The 24,622-nt window shown below is 40.6% G+C and overlaps 1 protein-coding gene across 1 annotated transcript; it reads right to left on the reverse strand.

The window, feature by feature from the left end:
• Positions 1 to 2,237: 2,237 nt before the first annotated feature.
• On the reverse strand, positions 2,238 to 22,589 carry ttc21b (tetratricopeptide repeat domain 21B). The gene is made up of 29 exons (XM_072444324.1): positions 22,409 to 22,589; positions 22,106 to 22,232; positions 20,987 to 21,097; positions 20,751 to 20,917; positions 20,555 to 20,677; positions 19,743 to 19,900; positions 18,671 to 18,755; positions 18,496 to 18,594; positions 18,001 to 18,193; positions 16,954 to 17,051; positions 16,677 to 16,877; positions 16,150 to 16,279; positions 15,919 to 16,076; positions 15,491 to 15,715; positions 14,426 to 14,664; positions 13,204 to 13,276; positions 10,530 to 10,640; positions 10,302 to 10,440; positions 8,202 to 8,308; positions 7,933 to 8,121; positions 7,151 to 7,261; positions 6,991 to 7,072; positions 6,255 to 6,405; positions 6,003 to 6,164; positions 4,861 to 5,056; positions 3,746 to 3,970; positions 2,591 to 2,711; positions 2,438 to 2,505; positions 2,238 to 2,379 (listed from the first exon to the last, which is right to left on the reverse strand). Exons 1-29 carry the CDS (start codon positions 22,430 to 22,432, stop codon positions 2,302 to 2,304), a joined length of 3,951 nt encoding a protein of 1,316 aa, XP_072300425.1. The 5' UTR covers positions 22,433 to 22,589; the 3' UTR covers positions 2,238 to 2,301.
• Between the last annotated feature and the right edge of the window lie 2,033 nt (positions 22,590 to 24,622).

A 24,622-nucleotide genomic window follows, 5' to 3' on the forward strand; every position in this document is an offset into this window, starting at 1 on the left:
AACCACCTTTATCTCTCTTGTTTGTGCTCATCTGAGGTCAGCACCATTAAAACCACCTCCATTACAACATTTAGAACACATTCACGTCCAAATTGTGAAAGAATCTGCAGTGCTGCGTCAGTCTTAAGTGCCATAAACCCATCCACACACTTCACATGCCATTCCTCCTCCGCACGTACCTCCACTGCTCCACTACTGCGGCGCCAAACGCATCAAAGTATCCGAGTACAATCCCCACGAGGCCATGCTCCTCTCCTCTCCGGACCGTCCAGGCTTTTGCTCTGACCCCTCCGAACCCCGGGACTGCGCTTGTGACTCTCGGATCGCGCGGAAAACGGCAGGTTTCGATCACGGCAGACGCGGCTCAGACAAACTTCCGTCTCGTCCCGTCCAGGTGCGCTCCTCTGCTCTCAGGTACGTGCCACCGCGCATGCGCCGGGGGACGGGGCTCACCCGCGTGGACACAGCTCCGCGGGACACTTCCATGGGACACTCCCATACCTGCAACGAGCACCAGAAAATCATCAAGCTGCCACCATCACGCGTCTTCTTCTTAGTTTAAGTTTAGTTTAAGTTTAGTTCGACTCTGATTGCGTCCCGCGCGCGTGAGAGCCCTGGTTTGCCCCGCTGAGGTGCTCCTGTCCCACAATGGGCTGTCATTAATCGCATTGGTTCGACTCCGGTCATTCACTGGGGGCGGTTGCCGGGGAAACGCATCGGGAAAGGAACGCGCGCGGCGGATTGTGCCCCGGAACCCCCGACGCGGTTCCCTGGGGAAATGTGACGCTTCGCAGAGATTTCACGCGTAAAAACAGAAGTGCAAAAGGCGCAAAGACGTACCAGAGTCTTAAACGGGGAGTCTCCGGTCCGTGTCCGCGGGGCGTCCCGGGAGGTGGAGGGGCACGGTGCATCTACAGTGTGTGTTTGTGGTGGTGGCTGTTCCGACCATCAGCAGGCACCCCACTTTTATTGTGTCCATTAAAATGTTCACTGCGTCCTGCTCTTTTCTCCCCCTGTTCGGAATGTTAATGTTTGACTATGAGACGAAGGATCCACAAAGAAAAATGCAATTAATGATTAGTGTCGTGCGTAACTGCAAATGAGACAAAGCAAAGGGCAAACTGGGCTTAAGGAAACAGCCTCTAGAAGTCAAAGGAAAGCCTGGTTTGTCTTTGAATGTTGGTGCAATAAGGCAGTAAAAGTATTTGTAGATTTATAGTATATGTACTCATGTGTAATTCTGGTATCAAACGTTTGAAAAATAAAACACAGTAGCTTAAAGTGTGTATGACATGTTCCCTAAAACACTTTGAGGCACAATATGTAACTTTCTGGTGGTGGAAAGTCATCTGTATAATTCCATGGACATAGAAAGATAAAGCCATACTACGGAACATTCACTATGCAGATACTACCATACAGTGGACTATTATAGCTGAAGGAATGCAATTTTCATGGAAACAAGCAGGCCAAGTATGAGTCAGGTTTGTGGAGATGCAAGCCCGCTCACATACATGTTTTTAGTGAAATGTAACCATATATATATATATATATATATATTCTTTTAGTCTAGTTTTCGGCTAAACGTTACATACTGTGTCTTTAAGATTTGAATAAACACATTTCCAAGTTTTATCCTTATTTAGCCTTTTTTGTAGTTTGTTTTTTCCCCTTAGATTGAAAATCATGACATCACACTAGGCTATATCCAAAACGTGTCTAATAATGATTTGACAGATGAAAATATGACACGTTCATTTAAATAAAAGTTTAAAGGGTCAGAAAAATGTGTGTGAATGATTCTGAACTCAAAGCTACTTCCTCTTATTTCAAACTTCTTTAAAACACTTTCCTTCACCAACTGTAATTTTAAAACTGTGATAACCTTTAATCACATTAAACAAAGTCATAATTAGAAAAACCTTAAGAACTTTAAGGGAAGGTACAAGCACTATGTATAGAGGAAATGCAACTTGCAGCTTCTTAAGTAGGTCGACTTGAGAAAGTAATAAGTAAATCTAGTAAGTGGAGCCCTCTGGTTAAAAAAGTGTACATTTATCTTGACTGTAATAAGCAGACATTTTAAAAAATAACTTTTTCAACTTTATTTTGAGCTGCACATATAAACTACAGCCTTGGTACAATATAAATCAGACCTCTAAAATGAGGTCTATAATGATCAAACTGAATGCAGGGGACAGGAGACACACACACACTCAGTATAATATAAAATCTCTTCTGTTTTCTCTTGAACACATTTGGATTGGAGCACATCCATCAGACACTCTTTCAGTTCCACTTTCAGGGCCTGAGGGCCGCTCTGGCTTTGTCCAGGATGTCCTTCCTTATTCTTGGGTAATTCGGATGAGCAGCCAGAACCTGCAGAAGCACAGGAGGTTTATAGAAGCTATTCTTACATGTATTTCAAATAACTTACCTTATGACACACATCTATTGCATCAACATGTCTCTTTTCTTTCAGGTAGTTGAAAGCCAGCTTGTATCCTGAGCACAAAAATAATAATAGAAAAAGTGTCCTTGGGCACGTGTGATTACATGTCCGTTTTACTTTGAAATGTGATTTGCATACCAATGGTTGGATTAGAGCAATTTCCAAATTTCCAAGCATGTTCGTAGCTGAGCGCTGCATCAGAGAACGACTGCTCCTTTTCCATTATGTAGCCCAGATATTCATAGGCCTTACAGCAAGACTGATGAGAAAAGACACGTGTTATGTTATGCTAGTTATGCTAAGTAACGTGTTGAGTACAGGACACGCATGTTTATAAAGCCGGTGTAGTCTGTATTACACTGGAGCCACACACACAAACCAACATCTCTTTTATGACACATATACTCTACTCTACACACTCCATTGCACAGACTTGAAACAATATTTATACTTCAATTCAGCGGAACCCTTAAAATACTGAAACTAGGGTATAGCGAATCAGCCCATGACCAACTGTTGAGTCATGACCACTGCGATCTGTCTGCCGGTCCCAAATAAATGTATGATTCACACTATATTTAGCTCTTGTATCAACATTATGTAAATATACATTCAAGTATGCGAGGTTGGAGGTTTTAAGCATGAAGTGCTCCAAATGAATCTATTATCAACTTTGTACGAGCAAAATGAAATCGCTCAGCCTGAGAAAATATCAATTAGAACTATTAATTAGCATTTTCTTTTCACATTTTCTTTTCTTTTGTATAGAGTCAAAACCCTTGTGATTATGGGCAATGCCAGTGATTTTTTTTTATTCAACCCGATGCCATGTAATATTATGACATCAAACATACAACCAATGAGTTTAGAATATTATCTTGTTATTATTTTGTTTACAACCCAGTTTGAATTAATATTTGAAAGTAAATACATGTGCAGAAAATCTAAACTATAAACTATGTAATAAAAATAATAATAAAAAATAATATAATACAAATAAATATTTTTTAAAAAAGGAAAAAAAAATATACAAAAATAAAATATATATATTTTTGAGAGTTTTTTTTGAGTATCAATATTTTTGCATGGGTATCATTACTTTTCAATACCTCGGTCAGTATCCATATTTGGTATCAACTCGCCCATCTCTACTGATTGGTCTTTCAAATCTAGCTGAATGAGTCTTGTGCTCTGGCTCAAACCTTTTAATAGTAAAGTTGGCATGAATTCACTTTGTATGAAACAGAAAAAGCACCAACACTCTGACATCACATTGTAAAAGTGCTGCTCCACCTTGTTGTGGTGGAGGCATCTCTTGAGAAGCTCCGTGGCCATGTCGTACTTTCCAGAGTGGATGTAAATGTCGGCCAGCAGCAGCCAGCTCTTCTCGAACTCGTCCGCGTCCTCGACCATCCAGGTCATTTTGGAGATGCGTTTGAGCTGCGTTCTGGCTCGGGGAGTCTGTTTGAGCATCATGTAGGCTGTTGCCATGGCGAGCAGCGCGGGCACATGGTCTTTCTGAATGAATACAGGGAAAAGGAAATAGGAAATCTATTACTGAGCCTAAAAATGAATGAAACGACTAAATGAGTTAAATGAATGAAGGAATGAAAACTGGCTCTCAAAAAGTCCCAAGTTTCAACAAATTTGATTACAGCTTAACCAGATACCAAATATGAATAAACTAATTTCTGTTTCTAAAATTCTACCCTTCATGATACAAAAAATAAAAAATAAAAAATCACAGTGGCTATATTCACATGTAAAATAAAAATCTGATATTTTAGTGTTTTCTGGAGTGATCAGATTACTGACAGGTCATGTAAACAGTTACATTATGTGAGTAATCGGATTTTCATTCCAATTTTTCCACACGTGCAGGTTTTAACAAGGGAAATTATGCAAAGTAATATGTGAAAGATAAAAAAAAATGAAACAGAAAATGTTAAATATTGAAAGAGTTTTTTTAAATGTCACTGTACATTGCCTTCCAAATACAGCAGTTCCTTTAAAAACAAACACCAAAAATCTGATTTAATATTGGGTCATCTGATTATTCCAGTTATCCGATTTTTACTGGTCATGTAAATGTAAGTATCACGCCCTACACATAAACTCAAAAGAAATATACCGCTAATTCCCCCAATTTATATATTTAAAAAGGAAATAAAGCAGGTGTGAGAGTTTACTAAAGCCACTGTATGTTTAACCCACAGCGCATCAGGCTTAAACCGCAATATTCCAAAAGAAAAGAGAAAAAATATGTCATATAAAAGTATAGTAGCTGTATAAAGTATTGGTGTTGAGTGTAACAGAGCGTGCCAGTCATTAAAGCACAACCTCAACCTCCTTTATGACTTTTCTATTTACACAGTGGAACCGCGCCTGTCCTTCTGGAGTTGACCCACCTCTTTGTTTGCGATCTCTGTGAAGACGTTGAGGGCCTTCTCCACGCTGGGCTTCTGTTTGGTGGCTAACAGACAGTAGTTCTCCAGGATGCGGAGCTGCAGCTGTCCTCCTGCGGTCTGAGGCTTCAGCTCCTTCAGCAGCTTCTCCGCCGTCCTCACCGCCAGCTGCTCCGACTCCTGCTTCTCCGTGGAGTTACTAAAACGTATGTTCGAATACTACATTAGGCTTGGTTCGAGTCTAAACTGCACGTTGAGGGCTACACAGTTTGTTTACTCTATATTTGATACACCGTAACTACCTCAGAGTGACGCAATGTGTAACAACCTGTGATAACATAACTCAGATGTAACACACTGTGACTCTGTTGTTATATCCAGATTACATGTTAAAACAACCTGTAATAACACATCTACTGACAACTGTGCTTTACTTTCCTTTGTGTTTAAAAAGGATGTTTGAACCTAAAATATCCAGTGACTTTTAGTAGTTAGCAACATTAGTTTGTAAATTACCAAGTGGGATGTATCTAAAAAAAAATTGAAGATTCTACTGGTAATTACTTTATTTTATTTACTCTTGACTCAGCTATAAATTAAATGTTTTGTTATACTTTGAGGTATATTGTTAGTCTGACTTCCTACTACCAAATTTACCTCCCATTTATATATTTTGTGCCAAAAGACCTTGATTATGTGAAAAGGTGACATTTTTGACATTAAAAAAACTCTAACAATAAAATGACATGACTGTGCTGAATCCAAACTATTTGGTGAATTCGAAGGTGGGAGTGGTCTGAATTGAGTGTGTGTTTTGTCTTATAAAAATGTTAGATATTTGGATTGGAGCAAAAAGTGACACTGGTTGACAACAGTTTCCCCAATTCCTCAATTCAATGGGATTCACTCAGACCTGCTCACATCATAAACACTGGTACTTCATGAAGAAATGAAAAAGTTCTGCAGTGACAAAGTTGAGTTGAGGTTAAAAATGACCCCAGGAAAACACAAAGGTTAAAACATTGAATGACCACACCTACTTAAAGCTCTTCAAAAGGTGCTCAGGTCACTAAGAGTGCGCCGTAGACTTAAAACCATCTGAAATACACAAATGCAGCTGCGACGTGGACACGACCTGCACCCACCCCATTTCTCCGTCCAGGTTCTCGAACACCTCTCCCCCCATGGTGTCGTTGTCGGGGTTGAGGCAGATCTCGATCATGTTGTAGGCTGCGTTCCGGCCCCACTCGCTGTCCTTGCGTGCCTTGTTAAAGTGCCTCAGCGCGTCGTTAGACTCGCCCGTGTACCTAAACGCCAAACGGGAGTCACACGGGATGTTAGAAGTGAACCAGATGTCCCCAGAGGAGCAGGGGCCCGGCAGGCTCCAGCAGGTTTACCACAGATAGAGGCCTTTGCAGTAATTAAAGCCAGGGTCAAGCTTCGTCCTGGGGGAGTGTTTTTCGGCCAGCTCCAGAAATCGGGGAATCTCCTCCAGTTTCCCAGCTCGCCTTAACAGGTCGACCAGATGGAACACAGCCAAGTAGTTGTCTGAAAAAGTACAAGGATGGGACGGTTGAATACTATGGCAGAAGTATAATTTGGGTTTTTGGTCATTTATGTGAAAGACGATTAATGAATTGTGAATATTACCGTGTGCTAAAGGGTTTGTGAGCGTGAGGAACTAGTTAAAATACATTTAACCCACATATTTCCCCTGTTTACGGTTTCAAGATCAGGTACTTCAAAAAATAGATTGTAGATCGAAGTGATTTGATTGTTTTTGTTCTAATTTACATATTACAACATGCCCTAGGATGTGTTCACACTTATCCAGTTGTTGGGCAAGTTGCTTCACACTAAAATTGTAATTATATATTAAACATGATATATTACTAGTTACAGAGTGCTAAAAATGTAATACAATTGAATACTACACTACTCCCTGCCCCGCCCACATCGCTGTACTTAGTAGTAATTATTGGAATAATTTAGAGTGATACATGCTTTAAAATGTCACATAGCCACTTGTCAAAGAATAACGTGAAATGACAACCTGCTGCTTGTCACAGGGAAATGTCACTACGAAGACACGTTGTTGCAGGAGACTTCTTGACTGAATATAATTGGTCGTACCTGGTTTGCGCTCCAGAAGTTGTCTATAGTGGAAAACAGCCTTTTCATAATCCTGCTTCTTGGACATAAGGTTGGCCATCATCTGTGGAGAAAGTCACAGGACAAATGACTTGTTTGACCGCTCAAGGTCACGGTTGAGTTGAATGTATTTGTGATGTACCAGCGTTGCGTCTTCATTAAACTGGTCGTTCATCAAAATAACACTGCATTGTTCCTGGCAAGCGTCCACTTCATTCAGGGTTAGGTACAAACGAGCCAACTCCAGCATCACCTACAACAGAGAACACATTCATGAAGATTAAAAAAAAACATTGTCTTTCTGAATAAAGTAAATCATTAAGTATAGAAATTGTGAAACATATGGGAAAACAATATTGCATAAACAAATTTTAAAAAGTAGATTTTGCATTTTAAATGGGCTGTAACAGATTTTTTCCAAGTACCGTATTTTCCGCACAATAAGATGCACTTAAAAGCCTTAAATTTTCTCAAAAAATGCTAAAAAGTGCGCCTTATATATGAGTTAATTCTGGTTGTGCTCACTGACCTTAAAGCGATTTTGTGTGGTACACGTTTTGTTTTGCCTTATAGTGTGTCTCAGTACAGATATATTCAGCACAGCAGTTCTGAGGGTGAAAACAAGACCACTGTGTGCTGTCTGCAACTAATTATACACGTTTAGTTTGCAAAGCGGGAAACGACAATAAACGTGCATCAGTGAATGACCAGCTGTGAAGTAAAGTGTGGCCGCTAAAAGTAACACGTAAGGAACAGGTCGGCCATTCGGGAGCGTTCAGATGTGACAATCTTTTTGGGATGTTTTTAGTCCACGATCAGTCATTCTGTAAATCTGCTTCAGCCCACACAGTGTAGTACAAACACAGGGCTTAATGTTGTGTGGCGCAGCTGCGGGCAGGACAGAGAGCCTGCTCATTCACTGACCTTGCCATCGGTCTCACAATACACAAGTGCCTCTTTGTAGAACTTGACGGCGTGCTCGTTGCCCCGCTGGCTGCTGTAGTACGAGGCGATCTCGGAGCAGATCTCAGCGGCGAGCTGCTTCTGGGCCGGGATGGCGTCGGGCTGCTCCATCTGAACGCGCTTCAGCACTTTTGCCTGGACGTCGCGGGCCTGTGCGGAGGAGAGCGGAGCGGTTTGGGTTTGCGTTTGGTTTGCTTATGAATGAAAAGTGATGCGATGAAGTGACTGACCTTCTGCAAGGAATGAAACGCGCCTTCGGTCTGGCCCACTTTGTTTTGAATCTTAGCTAAAAGGACGAGGTAGCGGCAGTCGTCCGAGAGTCCGGTGAGGTCAGTCACTGGGGAACAGAACATATTTAATGTTATAGTGATGGATAGAGATGGACGATATTTTTGTCTCAGTATTGGTATCAGACGATATTTGGCTCTGATATTTATTTTATCAGCTCCCACAGTGCATGTTGTTCTCAGTAGGAATGCACAATATAACACAAAAGTATCAATATTGCAACACTGAGTTCCTCCATTTGACAGAAAGTTACTGTTTTATCTTGAAAACATTGAAAAAGGCTGCATTTATACATGATTATCCTTAAACAGTCTAAATCAGCTTTGATTTAGTATTGAATAATGATAAAACATGTAAATAGAAGAATATTTAGGCTAACAATATGGCCGTATGTGCCCTCAATCATGACAAATTCTTTTATAACCAGATAAATACATTCTGCAGCCAGACATACGTTGGATATAAGATAAGATATTCCTTTATTGTCCACAAATGGGGAAATTTCATTGTTGCAACGGAAAACTTTTAAAAGAAAAGTTTAAAAATCACTCTTAATAGAAGAACTCTTATAAACAAAACTCTTATAAACAAAAACTCCTATAGACAAAACCTCTCATTTCTTAATACGGAATGGAGGGGAAAAATAAAAATAAAATAAAATAAAAACAGCTAGCATAAGACAATACTAATAAATAAAATAATAAAAACTAATATCCCTAAAAATCCCTTTCAGATCGTCCCTAGCAATGGACAAAAACCCATATTTGATTAGCTGTTTCCTTATTTGTTTTCCTCACAAAAGCATGGTCATTATTGTCGGTCCTTTTTCCTATATAAAGAAAGCTAACCTTTGACTCAACAGAATCAGGAAAGAGGATTAACAGGGGCAACGGTAAACAAATGGGGCAGACTCATTAGAGAGTTGTGCACAGAATGAGAAAAGGCCATGGCAACAGTGCAGCAGGCATTTAATGAAGACAGATGACGTTTTCTTAAGGGTGTTTTCTTTTCTTATTACGTTTATACAATTCAAGATCTAATGGCAATTTTGACTCATACAGTTTGTGTTTAAACTATTCAGCAGTGAATCCTCCAATCAGAGAAGTCCATCCAGTGCAGCGTGCGTCATGAGTGTGAGTCAAACATCCGTGTGCGCTCCCCTTTAAGGACGCGTGGGTTAAGACTCCACCTGCTGCTGAGACGCCACTTTAAAGTCCTGTACACAACGGATTCATCTTCAAATGTTGGGGAATTTTGCAACCTTGGAAGAAAATAAAAATAAAATGGTTTCTATTTTGAATGTTAATTGCCGAGTTTTGCAGTAGGCTATTCCTTTTCATTGTGTGTTTTCTCATTGTGTGTTTAAATTAACAAAAAAAGAGAGAAAAATTCACCTTTTAAATATTCATTGGATCGATTTTCAAGCCCTCAAACTCTAAACTAAATTCAGTGTGAAAATTCAAAGTGAATTTAGCATAGCAAGGCGTTAGCAATTTTACACAGAAGTTTTAAACTGTTGAATTTGAGGGACTTAAATAAATGCATTGAATATTTAAAAAACATTTCGAACCGAACACAGTCAGAGTTAGAAAGTTGCCATCATTTAAAATGTATAATTGGATTAAATTAACTGTCTAAGAAAATCAGTCAATAAAAAATGGAGAGCCCCACTGCATGATGTCATCTGTATGTTTCACCAGTTTCATTCATTTTAATTTTAACCAAATTCAATGCTAGCGGCTACAGTTCATAGCAAAATTTAACCTGCTTTCTCACGATTATTTTTACTCATGATTCTTTATGTATTTGGATCAAGAAATCTAGCGTATTTAAACCTTCTTCTTTGTTAATTAATATATGTTATTCCAATAAAATAAATGAATAAACAAAGTATACACATTTGTCAAATCATCTTTAACAAAATGTAACCTTCCACAGTGTTTCCTTATCATTAGTTTTCCTCCAAGTTGAGTTTTGATAGATTCCTACACGCTTGAGTAAGTCTAAAAAGTACAAACACGTCACAAATGAGTCTTTTGCACCTGGTTCGTGATGGAGGGCCTCTTGCACCACCTTCTCGCAGCGCTCGTACTGCTTCATCTTCATCAGCAGCTCGGCCAGGTCGTAGCGGAGGAAGTTCTGCTGGCCGCTCTTTAAAGCCGCCTCGTAGTAGTTTATAGCCTGTGTGCGTAAAGTCCCGGGTCAGCACCAGCGCCTCATACGGACAGAGCTGCAAACAGAGCTGCAAACAGAGCGGCGGCGGCACAAACCTTCACGTAGTTGTGGGTCTTGACCAAAGCTTTGCCGATTTTACAGGCCAGAGCTCCATCTTTGGGGTTTTTCTTCAGCGCTTGTTCGTAGATCTCGATGGCCTTTTCTGGCTGGAGATGAACACGGGTCACAGTCAGAGCTTTTAATAGAACAGTGTTTAAAAAAACTTTATAAAATGTAACTAACGGCATCAGTATTTTTATTGGCATCTGGTTTTTTGGACATTTTAAGAGTGCACTATGTCATTTTACCGGTGGAAAATATGCAAATTGCTTGTTTCGATAGAGAATGATTGCTTTTTCTGGAATGTTCCATGGTACAATATTAAACTTATCCATCCATCCATCCATCTTCTGCCGCTTTATCCGGGGCCGGGTCGCGGGGACAGCAGTCTGAGCAGGGACTCCCAGACTTCCTTCTCCCCAGACACTTTCTCTAACTCCTCCGGGGGGATCCCGAGGCGTTCCCAGGCCAGCCGAGAGACATAGTCTCTCCAGCGTGTCCTGGGTCTTCCCTGGGGCCTCTTCCCGGTGGGACATGCCTGAAACACCTCCCGAGGGAGGCGCCCAGGAGGCATCCGGAACAGATGCCCGAGCCACCTCAGCTGGCTCCTCTCGACGTGGAGGAGCAGCGGCTCTACTCCGAGCCTTTCGACTCAGCTCCCTCTTTACCACAACGGTCCGATGCAGCGACTGCATCACTGCAGCCGCTGCACCGATCCGCCTGTCGATCTCACGCTCCATCCTGCCCTCACTCGTGAACAAGACCCCGAGATACTTGAACTCCTCCACTTGGGGCAAGGACACCCCACCCACCTGAAGAGGGCAAGCCACCTTTTTCCGGTCGAGAACCATGGCCTCGGATTTGGAGGTGCTGATTCTCATCCCAGCCGCTTCACACTCGGCTGCAAACCGTCCCAGTGCATGTTGCAGGTCCGGGTTTGATGGAGCCATCAGGACAACATCGTCTGCAAACAGCAGAGATGAGATCCTGTGGTCCCCAAACCGGACACCCTCCGACCCCTGACTGCGCCTAGAAATTCTGTCCATAAAAATTATGAACAGAAGCGGTGACAAAGGGCAGCCCTGGCGGAGTCCAACATGCACTGGGAACAGGTCTGACTTACTGCCGGCAATGCGAACACAGCTCCTGCTCCGGTCATACAGGGACCGGACAGCCCTGAGCAAAGGGCCCCGGACCCCGTACTCCCGGAGCACTCCCCAAAGGACACCCCGAGGGACACGGTCGAAAGCCTTCTCCAGATCCACAAAGCACATGTGGACTGGTTGGGCAAACTCCCATGAACCCTCGAGCACCCGATGGTCGGATTCTCCTCTCCATTACCTTGGAATAGACCTTACCCGGGAGGCTGAGGAGTGTGATCCCTCTGTAGTTGGAACACACCCTCCGGTCCCCCTTCTTGAACAGAGGGACCACCACCCCGGTCTGCCAGTCCAGAGGCACGGTCCCCGACTGCCACGCAAAGTTGCAGAGACGTGTCAGCCAAGACAGTCCTACAACATCCAGATACTTTAGGTACTCAGGGCGGATCTCATCCACCCCCGGAGCCCTGCCACCGAGGAGTTTGCGAACAACCTCAGTGACTTCAGCTTGGGTGATGGATGAGCCAGCCTCCGAGTCCCCGGTCTCTACTTCCTCTTTGGAAGACGTGACTGAGGGATTAAGGAGATCCTCAAAGTATTCCTTCCACCGTCCGACGACATCCTCAGTCGAGGTCAGCAGGTCTCCACCCGCACCGTAAACGGTGTTGGTGAGACACTCTTTCCCCCTCCTGAGGCGCTGGACGGTTTGCCAGAATTTCAAGGTATATTTTAAGCAATAGAAATACCTGAATAAACGCTTTAATGCCATACTTTGGTGGACAAACAAGTAGTGATGTAACAATAACCGAATCGTTAAAAGTCTTAATACATCAAATTGTAATCCTCTTTACTTAAATGCATTAGTTTGTTACAGCAACAGCTAAAAAAAAGAAATAAGAAGGAACACAACAGACCATGATCCTTTGCTTCATTTCAGGAAACCGTAGCATACTTGCAATTCTATTAGCCTCTCCAACATACTGCAATTAATAACTTCTGCAATAAATATAAGTGGCAGATCCTCCAACCAGAAAAATGAAAAAGATTATTCTGTGTGTGAAGTCGTGTGGTGAGATGAGTCATTCTTTGTGCTCGCAATACTGACAATGACACAAACAAGAAGCAAGAAAAACATCCGGATCTGATTAAAACTGGAGAGAGAACATTGCCATATTCAATCTGAGAGCGGGGAAGTGCAGCTAAGTACATGTTTACTTTGTCAATAATATAAGCGGTCATCTTTTTGATTATCAGAAAATGGTCAAGGTTACAGCCAAACAATGATAATAGACTCCTAGAAATTGTCCAAATCTCATGCCACATGATTTTGCTAAATAAAACGATCACAAGATTATGCACATTTATCCTCGACAGAAAAATGTGTAAATGCTAGTGAGTTACATCAAACCAGCAGCGCTTTGATGACAGCAAAAAATATATATAAAATAACAGTTTAGAAATTACATCGTCTCGTTCTCGTGCGTTTGATCTCGTGGAAATTATATCCCGTTCCATTTTCTATCCTCTACATAACCTTTCTTCATTGTAGAGCTCACCAAAGTCGACTTACTTCCTGGATGTTGACGTAGGCATCTCCCAGCAGGAGGTACGTGTGGGGGCTGGGCAGCTTCTCCACTATCTCCCTGAAACGCAAAAAGTACAAATTTGTCTTGCATTCTGCACAATTTTAGGTGTCACAGTACAATCAATATGAAAATAACTAATGATTTGTGTTTTACGTGTTCAAAGTGCGCATTTGAAACAAATCCAGGTGCATCAACGTCAGGGAGAAGGTTGAAAGTTCAAATGCTTAACTCATCACAGAATACATTTCAGAACATGTTGGGAGATGTCTAAACTAAAGGGTTGGCCGCTTTTACACAGAATAAGACACGATACTTTGTTGTTTCGCAAAGGACTTAAATAACTGGGTTGATTTGCGTTTCGCTAATTGCAACCACTGAAATTTGATAGCGGTATATTTTGCAGCCCTAAACACTGATCAAATAACACACAATTAATGACATAATCTGTAGGAGCTGCTCCAAACACAAAGAAGAGCTGCAATGGTCTAAAAAACAAATATAAAAGTCTACCATTTTGCTGAATATTTAGTTAGTTAGAAAGAAAATCATGTTGTAAAAAAGCAGATAAAGAACAGGAACACTGCAGCTACACTCACCTTTATCACATTTATCACTGACGCTGACTAAAAAACTGATGAAACACACTTGTCCTTGTCAAATAAACTGAAATAAAATAAATAATAATAACGGAGAAACTACTTTCAGTTCACATTTTGCGGTATATAGTGAATATAGTGAGCAAAACAAGAACAGAAAAGAAAGTCCTGCCCCTCAGTCGAGAAGTGGAGCTGTTCTGGACTAAAAGACCGTCGGTGCATAAGGCCGCAGTTATTTTATTACTTGGTTTACGGATTTTTTTATGAAATATATTGCACAGATGGGCGAAATAAAAATATAATTTGAAAAGATGTTTTCTTCCGGGTTTGCCCAAAACGCACCACGGGGGGGAGGGGGGGAGACGCGGCGCGCAGGAGCGTGTAACAGTAGATTTAGCGTGTTTTAGACAGACAGAACTGACGCTTGAGTGTGCACCCTTTAGTCACGGCAAAACACGCTGAAGAAAATGTGGTAAATAAAAATGGATAATAATTGATTTAATTTATATTGTAGAAATCAATAATCTAAGTGCGGCGGATCCGTAAACCAAGTAATAAAATAACTAAGGCCTAACGTCTACAACATTTGAGTGACGTCTACATCCAGCACCTGTAGCAGCTGGCGTAGAGCCGCTTCTCCCTCCTGTGGTGCAGATAGATGTGGGCCATCTTCTCCTTGGCCTGGATGTAGTAGGGCTGCTCTGGGGTGACGTTGCGGAGCATGCTCAGAGCCAGCTCCGTGTCTCCTCTCAGCAGGGCCAGGTCTGCGTTGGCTATAGTAACACGCAGCTCTTCTGGAGTCCCCGAGAAGGAGATGATGGCATCCTGCATCACTTTAGCCGCCTCGTGCTGAAACGTTACACTTTAACAGTTTAGAAGGTGAGAGCAGCAGTGTAAAGATGATTCATGAGTCACAGTATCTGTCTTTTATTAGGAAATGGATTAAGGAGTAACACTGATTGGTTCAAGAGAGGATGTATCAGTGAATTCAACCCTACTACCGGTATTATAGTTCATCATTTAAACATTTTTACAAACATTTCTCTAACTATAACCAAACCATTAAAAAGGCAAAAAAACAATAAAGTCTGATGTTCATCTGCTCTCTTAGAATGTGAATATGATCATGTTTTTTATTATGGTGTTGGCTCGGCTGCAGTTCAAAACACCGCGCCACGACTTGAGGGGAACTTGTACATTTGATGATATTTCACCAATCCTCAAAATCACTTCATTGGCCCCCAGTCCATTATTGTATTGATTTGATTGATTTTTTATTTGTAAATCTTTGTATGGTTTTGTTCTACAGTAAATCTATATCTATTTATTTATCTGATTTTCTTTTTGTCTTTTATTGTTTATATGCTTGTTATTTTATATTTTAGTTTTCCTGAAGAATGAATGAAGGATTTTCTTTGCACTATTCTCTTTTATTTCTTAAACTGTTTTGTGATTTCTATAATTTCTTCTAGAGAACAATTTGTTAACTTTTCAGGGGCATCACAAGGTCAACAACTTCCATTAATACTCAGTTGTGACTTGACTTTAGTTGTGCTTCAAATACACACAATTCACCAGGAAACATCGTGGAAAAGGGGAAAAGTTCTGCTTCCTATTGCAGCAACAGAGATCTTGTAGTTTAGTTCTAGAAAACGTAAGTGATTATTATTGGTACCTGTTCACCATTTAGCCACAGCGCCTCGGCCAACTCCAGGAAGACCGAGACGCAGTCAGCGGGGCTCAGCTCACTCTTCTTGTTCCTGGATTTGGAGGAGGAGCCCACTCTCCGCACTCCTGGAAGGCTCATGGCCATCTGTAACGTCTGGATCGCTTCTGTCAGCTCACCCACCTTCTTCTGCGATTGCGCCTTGATCAGGTGGAACAGGGGGTTTTCTCGGATCTAAGACAGACAGAAGAGATCGAGTTTGACACACAACATCACTGAAACAACCATAAAGAACTGCACAGGTTAGACACTGCAGATTGTGTGGTCCAAAGATATCCAAAAACACTAAGCACAAATGTACTTACATCGCTAAAGAGTCTGTGATCAAAATAAATAAAAGATGGTCACTTACAACAAAACATGTTCTGGTAACTTGCCTCAAAGTTGTGGCTTAAGCAGACTTCCAGAGATTGTGAAGACAAGGTGAAGTTTCCCTGCTCCAGGTGAATTTGTGCCATCAACAAATGAGCATCGGCGAAGGACGGACACTGCTGCAGACAGTGGGTCAGGCTGCTCTGAGCTGCCTCAAAGTCACCTGAGCAGATATAAGATCAAGATTAGAAAAAATAAACGTACAAATATACAAATAGACTGTATGTTGGACAAACCAGAGAGATATTTGACTTTGGCCATCAGGTAGAGTCCCTGGATCAGCCCCGGCACAACCTTGACGACAGTGTCCAGGAGCGTGGCACAGCGCTGGAGCTGAGCACAAGGGGGCTGGCCCTGAGCGGGGGGCTGAAACACCAACAGTAAAGCACTTTTATCAAGGTCTGCTGCTGAGAAACGCATGACAACCATGACATTGAACACAGGAACATTGGGACTATTGACACATGTTCTAATCGCTAAAAGGACATTCAATTCTTCTGATATCTTTTCATGAAAGAACAACTATTTATCAAACGGCGTCTGAGAAATTGCACATGCAGAGAAAAAGAAGCGTACTAGTAGTTATTTGTAACTTTTGTTTTCACACATAACCATCCTGAAAGAGTTCTGAGACAAGTCAGACCCAAATATACATTAGATAAAGGTAACAAAGGAAAGAAAAAACAAAAATACAATACAATGTCTCACTATTGTATCATATTTTCTTTTATCTAAGAAAAAAGCCAATAAATAATGGCAGTACCTTAGCAGGACACAATGCAAGATACTCTTTGACAATGTCCAAGAGGAAGTTGGGGTTCAGCTTTTCGAAATAGTCCACTCCCAGAGGCAGGCCCTGCAGAGCGGACAAGTGAGTGTCCACAGCCTCGTTCAGCAGAGCCAGCACTTCATCTGCAGGACGCCGCTTCATCACTGCCAGCACCGCGCGCAGGTACAGCAGATCCTACAGAAACAGGGACACGTTCGATCACCTCAACAGCACGAGGAGGGAACGCAACAAAAAACGCCCAGCCACTTACCCCCGTTTTCCCGATGGACTGTTGAATCTCAGTCAGAAATTCCAACTGCTGCTCCGCGTCCTGAAGGTGTCCCTCGACCAGCTGGCAGTGGATTATACCTGACAACGGAAATAAAGATGTTAAAGTGGATTTCTTTTAACAGGGAATGTTATAAGAAGGCCAGTGCGCTGATGCTGCTGTTGTAATACACTTTGTCCACCAGAATCAATCAATAAATCAATGACATTGCACTGCTTTATGGACTTTCCAACACTTATTCCTTGGACGTCGACTTTGTTTATGACATAATTTCATTGATCAGGAAAAAAAAGAGTTTTATAGTCTAACTACTATAAAACATAAGTGATCATATTTTGTCCTATTGCAGCGTAGCTACCAGGAAGAAATGACCACTATTAAACACTTTTTTAGATGCATTTAAAATATGACTTGCACAAAAGCGATAAGGATTTTTACAGTATAAGTAGTGAAATATAATATTCCTATTTGGATATTATGACCCGTCTACAGACCCTTTAACAGTTTGTAGACAAAAACATTCTAAATTCCGTAATGGCAAATGTGAAAAGTGAGAAACTGGGATGAACCTCTGAATATCACAAAATATGAAAAATCAAAGCGGTTTTGGAAAATAAAAAACACTTGGCTACATGTGAGTGATATCAGAGCCTGGTTTAAACACATTTACTATTGCATTTTACATCAGTTGTATATTTAATAGGAGATTATGACATACATAAATGTTACCTACAATAGTTCAGTTTACCTACAAATATATTACAGACATGACAAACGACACAATTATGAAGCTCAAATACAATTCCAAGGCTGGAAAATAGTACTTTTTCCATCTTTTGTAAGAAAGAAGAAGCAAACTACCCTGAGAATGCAATATTTTTTTTTTGCTTTTTTTCTTCTTCTTGAGACTTAAAAGCATTAGCTTTTAGACGAGATTTCAGGTAATGAGTGAAAGTGTGTTAGTTTACTTCAGTTTGTCTCCAGTCGCCTCGTTTCTGAAGCCAGGATTTACAGAACATGTTGAGATACCTGTCAAAGCAGCCACGCTGGTCTCGTCCAGACTCATGGCGTTCTTGTACCACTTCATGGCCTCCTTGATCCTGCTCTGGAGTAACATTTGGTAGCCCATCTCTGTGGCAAAGTCTGCGTCTCCTGAGCCCACAGAGAAAGCCTTCTCCACCATCTTGAACGTCTGCTCCAGCACTTTCTCGTTACGTCCGCACTGAAACAAACAAATGTAATCAATACGCATATACGAGCCGATGTTAAACCTAGATATAAAATCAGATCTAAATGCTACTGTATTAGTTGAGATTTACTTATAAGTCAGATGTGAAATGTCTATAAAATAAACCACAATAGTGCAGAAATATCACCTTATATAGCCTTATCTGGAAATAATGTACTTGAAAGTCAAATTTTACACATTATTATCATCTACAGTTTGCTACATTACCCACTTCTACTTGAAAAACTCTACCTAAACAACAAAAATCACAGCAGAACTAATCCTGAAGGTCTTACGAGGCGGGCAAAGGCTAACGACATCCTGTAGAAGAGCTCCGAGTTCCGAGGCTCCAAAACATCCAAACTGGTGGTGAGGTTGGACAGCAATTTCAAAGACTGAGATAGAAAACAAAATGAGAAATCCTCCAAAAACGTGAATAATAATGTCAGCATTATTAAGCATTCTTTTTACCACGGGGATATCTCCATCCCTGCATAGCGAGTGTAAGGCCAGCATCCGTAACGCCTCCGGGTTATTTTTATCCCGCTGTAAAAGCCTGAAACATGACACAAGTTCCAGTCAAGGTAGTCCATCGTGTTACTTTTAAATGAGCTTGGGTTTCTTTAATTGGCAGTAATGGAATCCTTTTAAACAGCTGCACTAGTGTGTTAAACCTCTCCTCTAATATCATTACCAAGAAAAATGAGTTCACTTTTGATCTCCAAACATCCTTGTGTGGTCAGGCCAACTCCTCCGACTGAAGCGGGGAATAGACCTTTTTAGCAGTGGGATAATGTGTTCCAAAAGGGTGAGTTAACGTAAACAAAGGATTAGTTGCTAGGCGCTGCTTTTAGCTGGCTTTGGTCAAGATGCTTAGCACAACCATGGTGATGCATTTGAATTTAATTTTGATTTTCAGTGAAACCTTTATGAGCTTTAAACCATGTTGTCACGGTGCTCCCTCCTCTATGGCTTAGTCAGAGTTATATTTCATTAGAGGGTATTCATAGTAATAAAAACATGTTTGTATTTGCCATGTAAAACACTATTACAGAAAGGAAATAGAACATGTATAAATGAAAATGAAATGACAGTACACATTTCATGATCTTGATAGAAACTGGGTAAACTCACCTTACACATTTCAAGAGATGAAGGACACTATATGATTTAAAACATCCTCCTACTCCTATGTTTGTTTGTTTATTGTTATTTTATATATGTCATATTAACTTACTGCTTCTTTTAAATTCTCAAATGAAAATAATGACATAAATAAATGATTAAATGTTTGCGTAATCCTGTTTTGTCCTGCATTGTAGACTTGAGTGGTCAGAAAATGTCCGTTTCCCCCTACCCCCTATCTCCGCCCACAGCTTTGTACTTACTTGCAATTATTTAAAAATATTCTGAGCCTGAGTGATACATGCAGTGTGTAAAAATGTCATTTTGAGCAAGTTTTCAATAAAGAAAAAAGTACATGACAATGTGCCGCTTGTTACGGTGAAATGAACAGGGACTCAATGGAAATGTAAATGTTTACCGGTGTGCTGCGTCAACAGTTTGCTCCCAGTCCTGTAGGCTGAGCAGCAGTTTCATCTTCTTGGTCAGGGCCGGTAGGAACGTTGGATAACTCACAATGACTTGGTTGATCATCTCTAATGCGCCGGAGTAGTTCTGGCGGTATTCATAGTACTGAGCCTGCGATACATAAGACCATAAGAGGTTATTATACTCTCTCTGTTGAATATCAAGTGTGGTGATATGCCTTTAGTCCTTCTTTAGTCACAATTATGAGTATATCTGTCCAGGTGTGAGTCTAACATTAATAATAATAGTAATAAAAAGATTGCCTGCAAACATTAATACCTCTATATGCAGCTTAAAGTGCATATGACTAACTTTGGTGGGATAAAACCTATACTAAATACTGGTAATTATCATTGCTTTACATCAGTCAAGTTGCAGTTTGTATATAAAAAAAATACAAATTAAGAGTTGAAAATTACAGGAAGTTCAAAAGTTCAAAAACAGAATCCCTCTGTGATGTCATCAACAAGTGACAGTCCATAAAATAAATGCAGGGACAGTTTAAACAAAAATGACACTTTTCTTGACAGTTTATATGATCATGTATCAAAATAAAGGGGTTATCATGTTTGTCATATCATAACGCTTTTGGGCCTTGTTTAAAATACAGTTGCTAGGTAACAGTTGTGGAATTACCTCTTCCTGGAAGTAACATCATAGACATAATAAAAATGGTCAAAATGGGGGGGGGGGGGCTCTCTTTAAATGAATGGCTGGTAATTGTTGTTTGTCTTGAGGATATTGGAGCATTCCCCATCATCTTACCTTCCCCATCAACCCAAAAACATCTGGCTTCTCCTTCAGTCCTTCATCAAAGTACTTCCCAGCCTTTTTAGCATATGCCTCTCTACCAGACGTCACATCGATCCACGCTTTCAGGATGACCCCCTGCCAAATGACACCAAACATATATAATGCATCAAATACATGAATTTGTTTTTAGTCAAACGACAGGTCTTACCTCTTTGGAGCCATTTGAAATCTTGATCATCCTCTCCACATACTCCCTCGCTTTGTCGTTTCGGCCCAACAGCCACAAAAACATGCCGGCATTGTACAGGCTTTTGGGAGAGGCACTTTTACGATCCTCTTTGACCTTGGCGTCCAGTTCTTGAATGACTTCTTGGTCTGTAAATATTAGAAAATGATCCATTAGAAAATATCACGAGCCATAATATTTTACATATGTCATAATACCTGGGTTGGTCTTCTTTCTCTCAGCGTAGACAAGAGCCATGAGAGAGCAGAGAGTCACATCCCGACTGTCTCGGATTGTGTCCAGCTCCGTCATCGCATCGTGAATTTGATCTAGAAATAATTATATTGTTCACACCATTGATCACACTTTTCTTACACTAGAAGATTTATTTATTTTCAAATTTTGCTAAATCAACTTTAATGAGCCTTTAACCTTGCTACAACAGTGGTTCCTCATCATTAGTTCACTCAAAGTTGTATTTTGATTGATTCCTGTATTGTCCTACAACTGCAAAAGTCCCGTTTTCGCCTACCCCCTAGCACCGCCCACATTCCACCATTGATTTCTTTTCTCAGAGGGACATATGTAGGGTTCTAAAATGTCATAGTAACTTTTCAAAAATAAAAACATGTAAATGACAATCCGCAGCTTGTTACAGTGAATTATCACTATGAAGAGGCAGGGCTTATCAGTTCTGCAGTTTTGAACAGGAAGTCAATAAGGCGTTTTAGATCAATATTGTGGTTTATACTTAACAAGATATACAATTACCATCTACTTAAATGATTGTTCAACAGTAAGTACCTGGGGGAAAAGCATAATTGGCCTGACTAAAGCTAATAATCACCAGGTTAATCAATGTAGAACTCTATCAATGTATAATGAATGAAGAGGAATGCTTAAAAGAATTTTGTTCAATAGAAATCCGTCACAATAATCACAATATTGATATTTTGAGCACACCCCTTCAAAAGAACAGCATCTCCATGGAAACAAGCAGGAGGGGGTTTTTCCAGGCCATCTAAGAGGTCAATTAGTGGAGATTCATCATTATTATTGTGATTATTGTGGACTCATGTTGTTTAAGTTTTTAATACAATAAAAACATCCTACTTTTTTATGTTAAAGGGCTTTTTTAGTCTAGTTTTTGGCTAACATGCTACGTGCTGGGACTTTAATTAAGGATTTAGGAGTTTGGCTATTAGTTAAGCTAAGCCTGAATCATGTATAAGTTGTTAAGTCATATGTTAGTTGAATCTTTTTTCATGCTTTAAGGTTATTCTGAAGTATTGCTCAAATCGAACGTGAGAATGCTTCTTCACTTGTTGAGGGCTCACCTTGCATTAGAACAGAATGTGCATGTAAAAAGGTGTAAATGGGATCACCGAATTTCCTCTGAGCCGCTGCTGAGGCGTTTGCAGCATGATTGAAATATTTCTCATAGCAGTAATGTCGAATTAAAGACTGTAAAGAGAGAAAAAGAAAAGCTTTCAAATAACTAGACACCGCAATGACATTTCCAAGGATTAAGAAACTATGTCATGATAACTGTAGCAAAAAAAGAGCAAAACAACACATCCTTGCTGTCCTTGCAGCAGCAGGCTAAAGAAATAGCCTCGTTAGCATCCATGCTAGCTTACCAGTGTTGTCTCTTCTTCCTCCATGTTGGACCAAAAGAGTATTTTTGATTACACCGAAAACAGTGGCTCAAATGCTCTTGCGTCCTGTCTACATGGGTTTTATTCAGAAGAATTCAGTTGTTTAAGCGATGGACTCTTCCATCTTGGCGCTCCGTGGCGTTCCCTGGTAACTTGGTAACCAACACACAGTGTTTTCTCCCGAGTTTCCCCCGTAAGGCATAAACTCTTCATGTTCGCATCCAACACGACGCGTTTGAAAAAGATAGAATACATATAAAATACAATTCATTATTACGATGACGACAATTTAACATTCCAATTTGTGTTATCATTACTCCGTGAAAAATAAATAAAATAAAATCGAAAGATCCAGCCTTGCAGACAAATATGAGGATCTTACAAAACTGTTGTACTTTCCCCTTGCTGTCCCTAGAGGGCGCACTCCACCTACAGTTTAACAGAACATGCAGCCGCTGGAGCGCCTCAGCCAAGCAACTATTTCACTTTTTCCACTTTGTTTGTTATGACATGCAAAATATGTCAGATGTCATCTTGTAATTTTACAAAAAAATCACTTACACACCGGGTGACATATCTGATTTCGAGACAAAAAACAGCCCTACTTTAAAATAAACATAATAATTAGGCTATACAATAAATAAATAAATGAATAAACGTTCATGGCTAAGTGAGAAGAAAAAAAGAAAAAAAAAAGCATACCAATGTTACCAACCCACTTTGAATATATGAAAATGGTGGACACTGGTTTGGATTACATCCGCAGAGCCAGGATTAAAATACATTCTGCTTTCTCGTTCCAGCTCTGATCTGCTGCTGTTGTGGCTTTGAGCTACTTTCCAAGTTCACACTTTACAGGTAGGCCTATAGTGTGGAAAATTCTATACAAACTACACTTGCTTGACCACACGCAGATGGAAAATTATGTTTTTCAATTAAGTTTATGCATAAGGGCCATCCACAGTCAATGTGGCCCAGGTCCTGTGACATGGGTCAGGAGGAGGGGCAGGCTGAGGTGGCCGGCTGGCTCTTATGTAAGAATGCATTGACTATTAAACATGAAGTCTGCTGTCCACAGAGAAGCTGTTGTGTGGGGCTTGGAGCACGGGTTCCACTGTTCTATGAGAGACCTTTTCCACAGCTCGTCAGATACCATTAAGCACCAACTGTGACACATAATCATTACTGTGCAGCAGCCATCAATGGAAGAGTAAATCAGGTTCCTATCGAGTTCTGGGCACGTGCAGCCATGGGAAATGTTTGTGCTGTGAGCTCACAGCTTTAAAGCCTATTAGTAGGTCTAAAGGTTAATTCTTTGGTCATTAATAAATGTCATTCTTGTTTTCGGAATGAAAAGCAATAAAAACAAAAGGCATTGTCAAGGTACATGAAGAAGAATGAATTTAGGCATTGTCATCTACTCAGAGTGATGAATACTGCATGTGTTGAAGCACTTACAAAGAAGGCATGTGAAAACCTATTAGAGCAAAGATTGTGGAATATGTACCCTCTGGGATGTTCGGCTGTAGTGTTGTAATGGCTGTATCCATTGCGGTTTGTACGGACCATTATTGATCAAAGCGCTATGCTCTGGCTAATGAACTCTCATTCCTCTTTCCATAGGCTATTGAACAGCAGAAACAGAGTTTGACAAAGAAATGTTCACCTTTGTATGATTGCATTTGCAGGCAGTAGAGTGTTACATGTTGCTGCTGTGTCTGTGCTCATGTCTGGACTGTTTCTGGACTGTGGGTCTATTAGCACATGAGGAAGGTGGGCATCTCACCACCACCTGTAATGGGATTTTCTCTCCATCTTCAGCAAATACAATTACAGAGCAGCTATAGGCCGCATTCTCAGATTTCGGGCTTTGCCTCTGTAGCGATAGGAAAAGCCCCACTGCACTATGTCTCCATGAACAGTATCGACTGAAACTTTAAGCCATTATAAAGTCGTCTGACCAAAACCACAATGTCATGAACAGATACTAAAAATACAATGAGCACTTATTAGACCAGTAACTGTAGCTTGATTATTACTGCAGTTGAGTATTTCAAAAGAATAATTAAGAAGAACAAAGAACATAAGCATGCTGAAGATATAAAGAAGTGTCACCATGACACAGCACATAACACAAGAGTAAGAAAATCAGCATTCGACCCTCAGCCTGTTGTCAGACGTGGACTCTACTTAATA

Source organism: Eucyclogobius newberryi, unplaced genomic scaffold (genome assembly GCF_026437365.1).
Source record: "Eucyclogobius newberryi isolate DKJ021-1_F unplaced genomic scaffold, fEucNew1.0.hap1 SCAF_14, whole genome shotgun sequence".
Classification (NCBI taxonomy): Eukaryota; Metazoa; Chordata; class Actinopteri; order Gobiiformes; family Gobiidae; genus Eucyclogobius; species Eucyclogobius newberryi.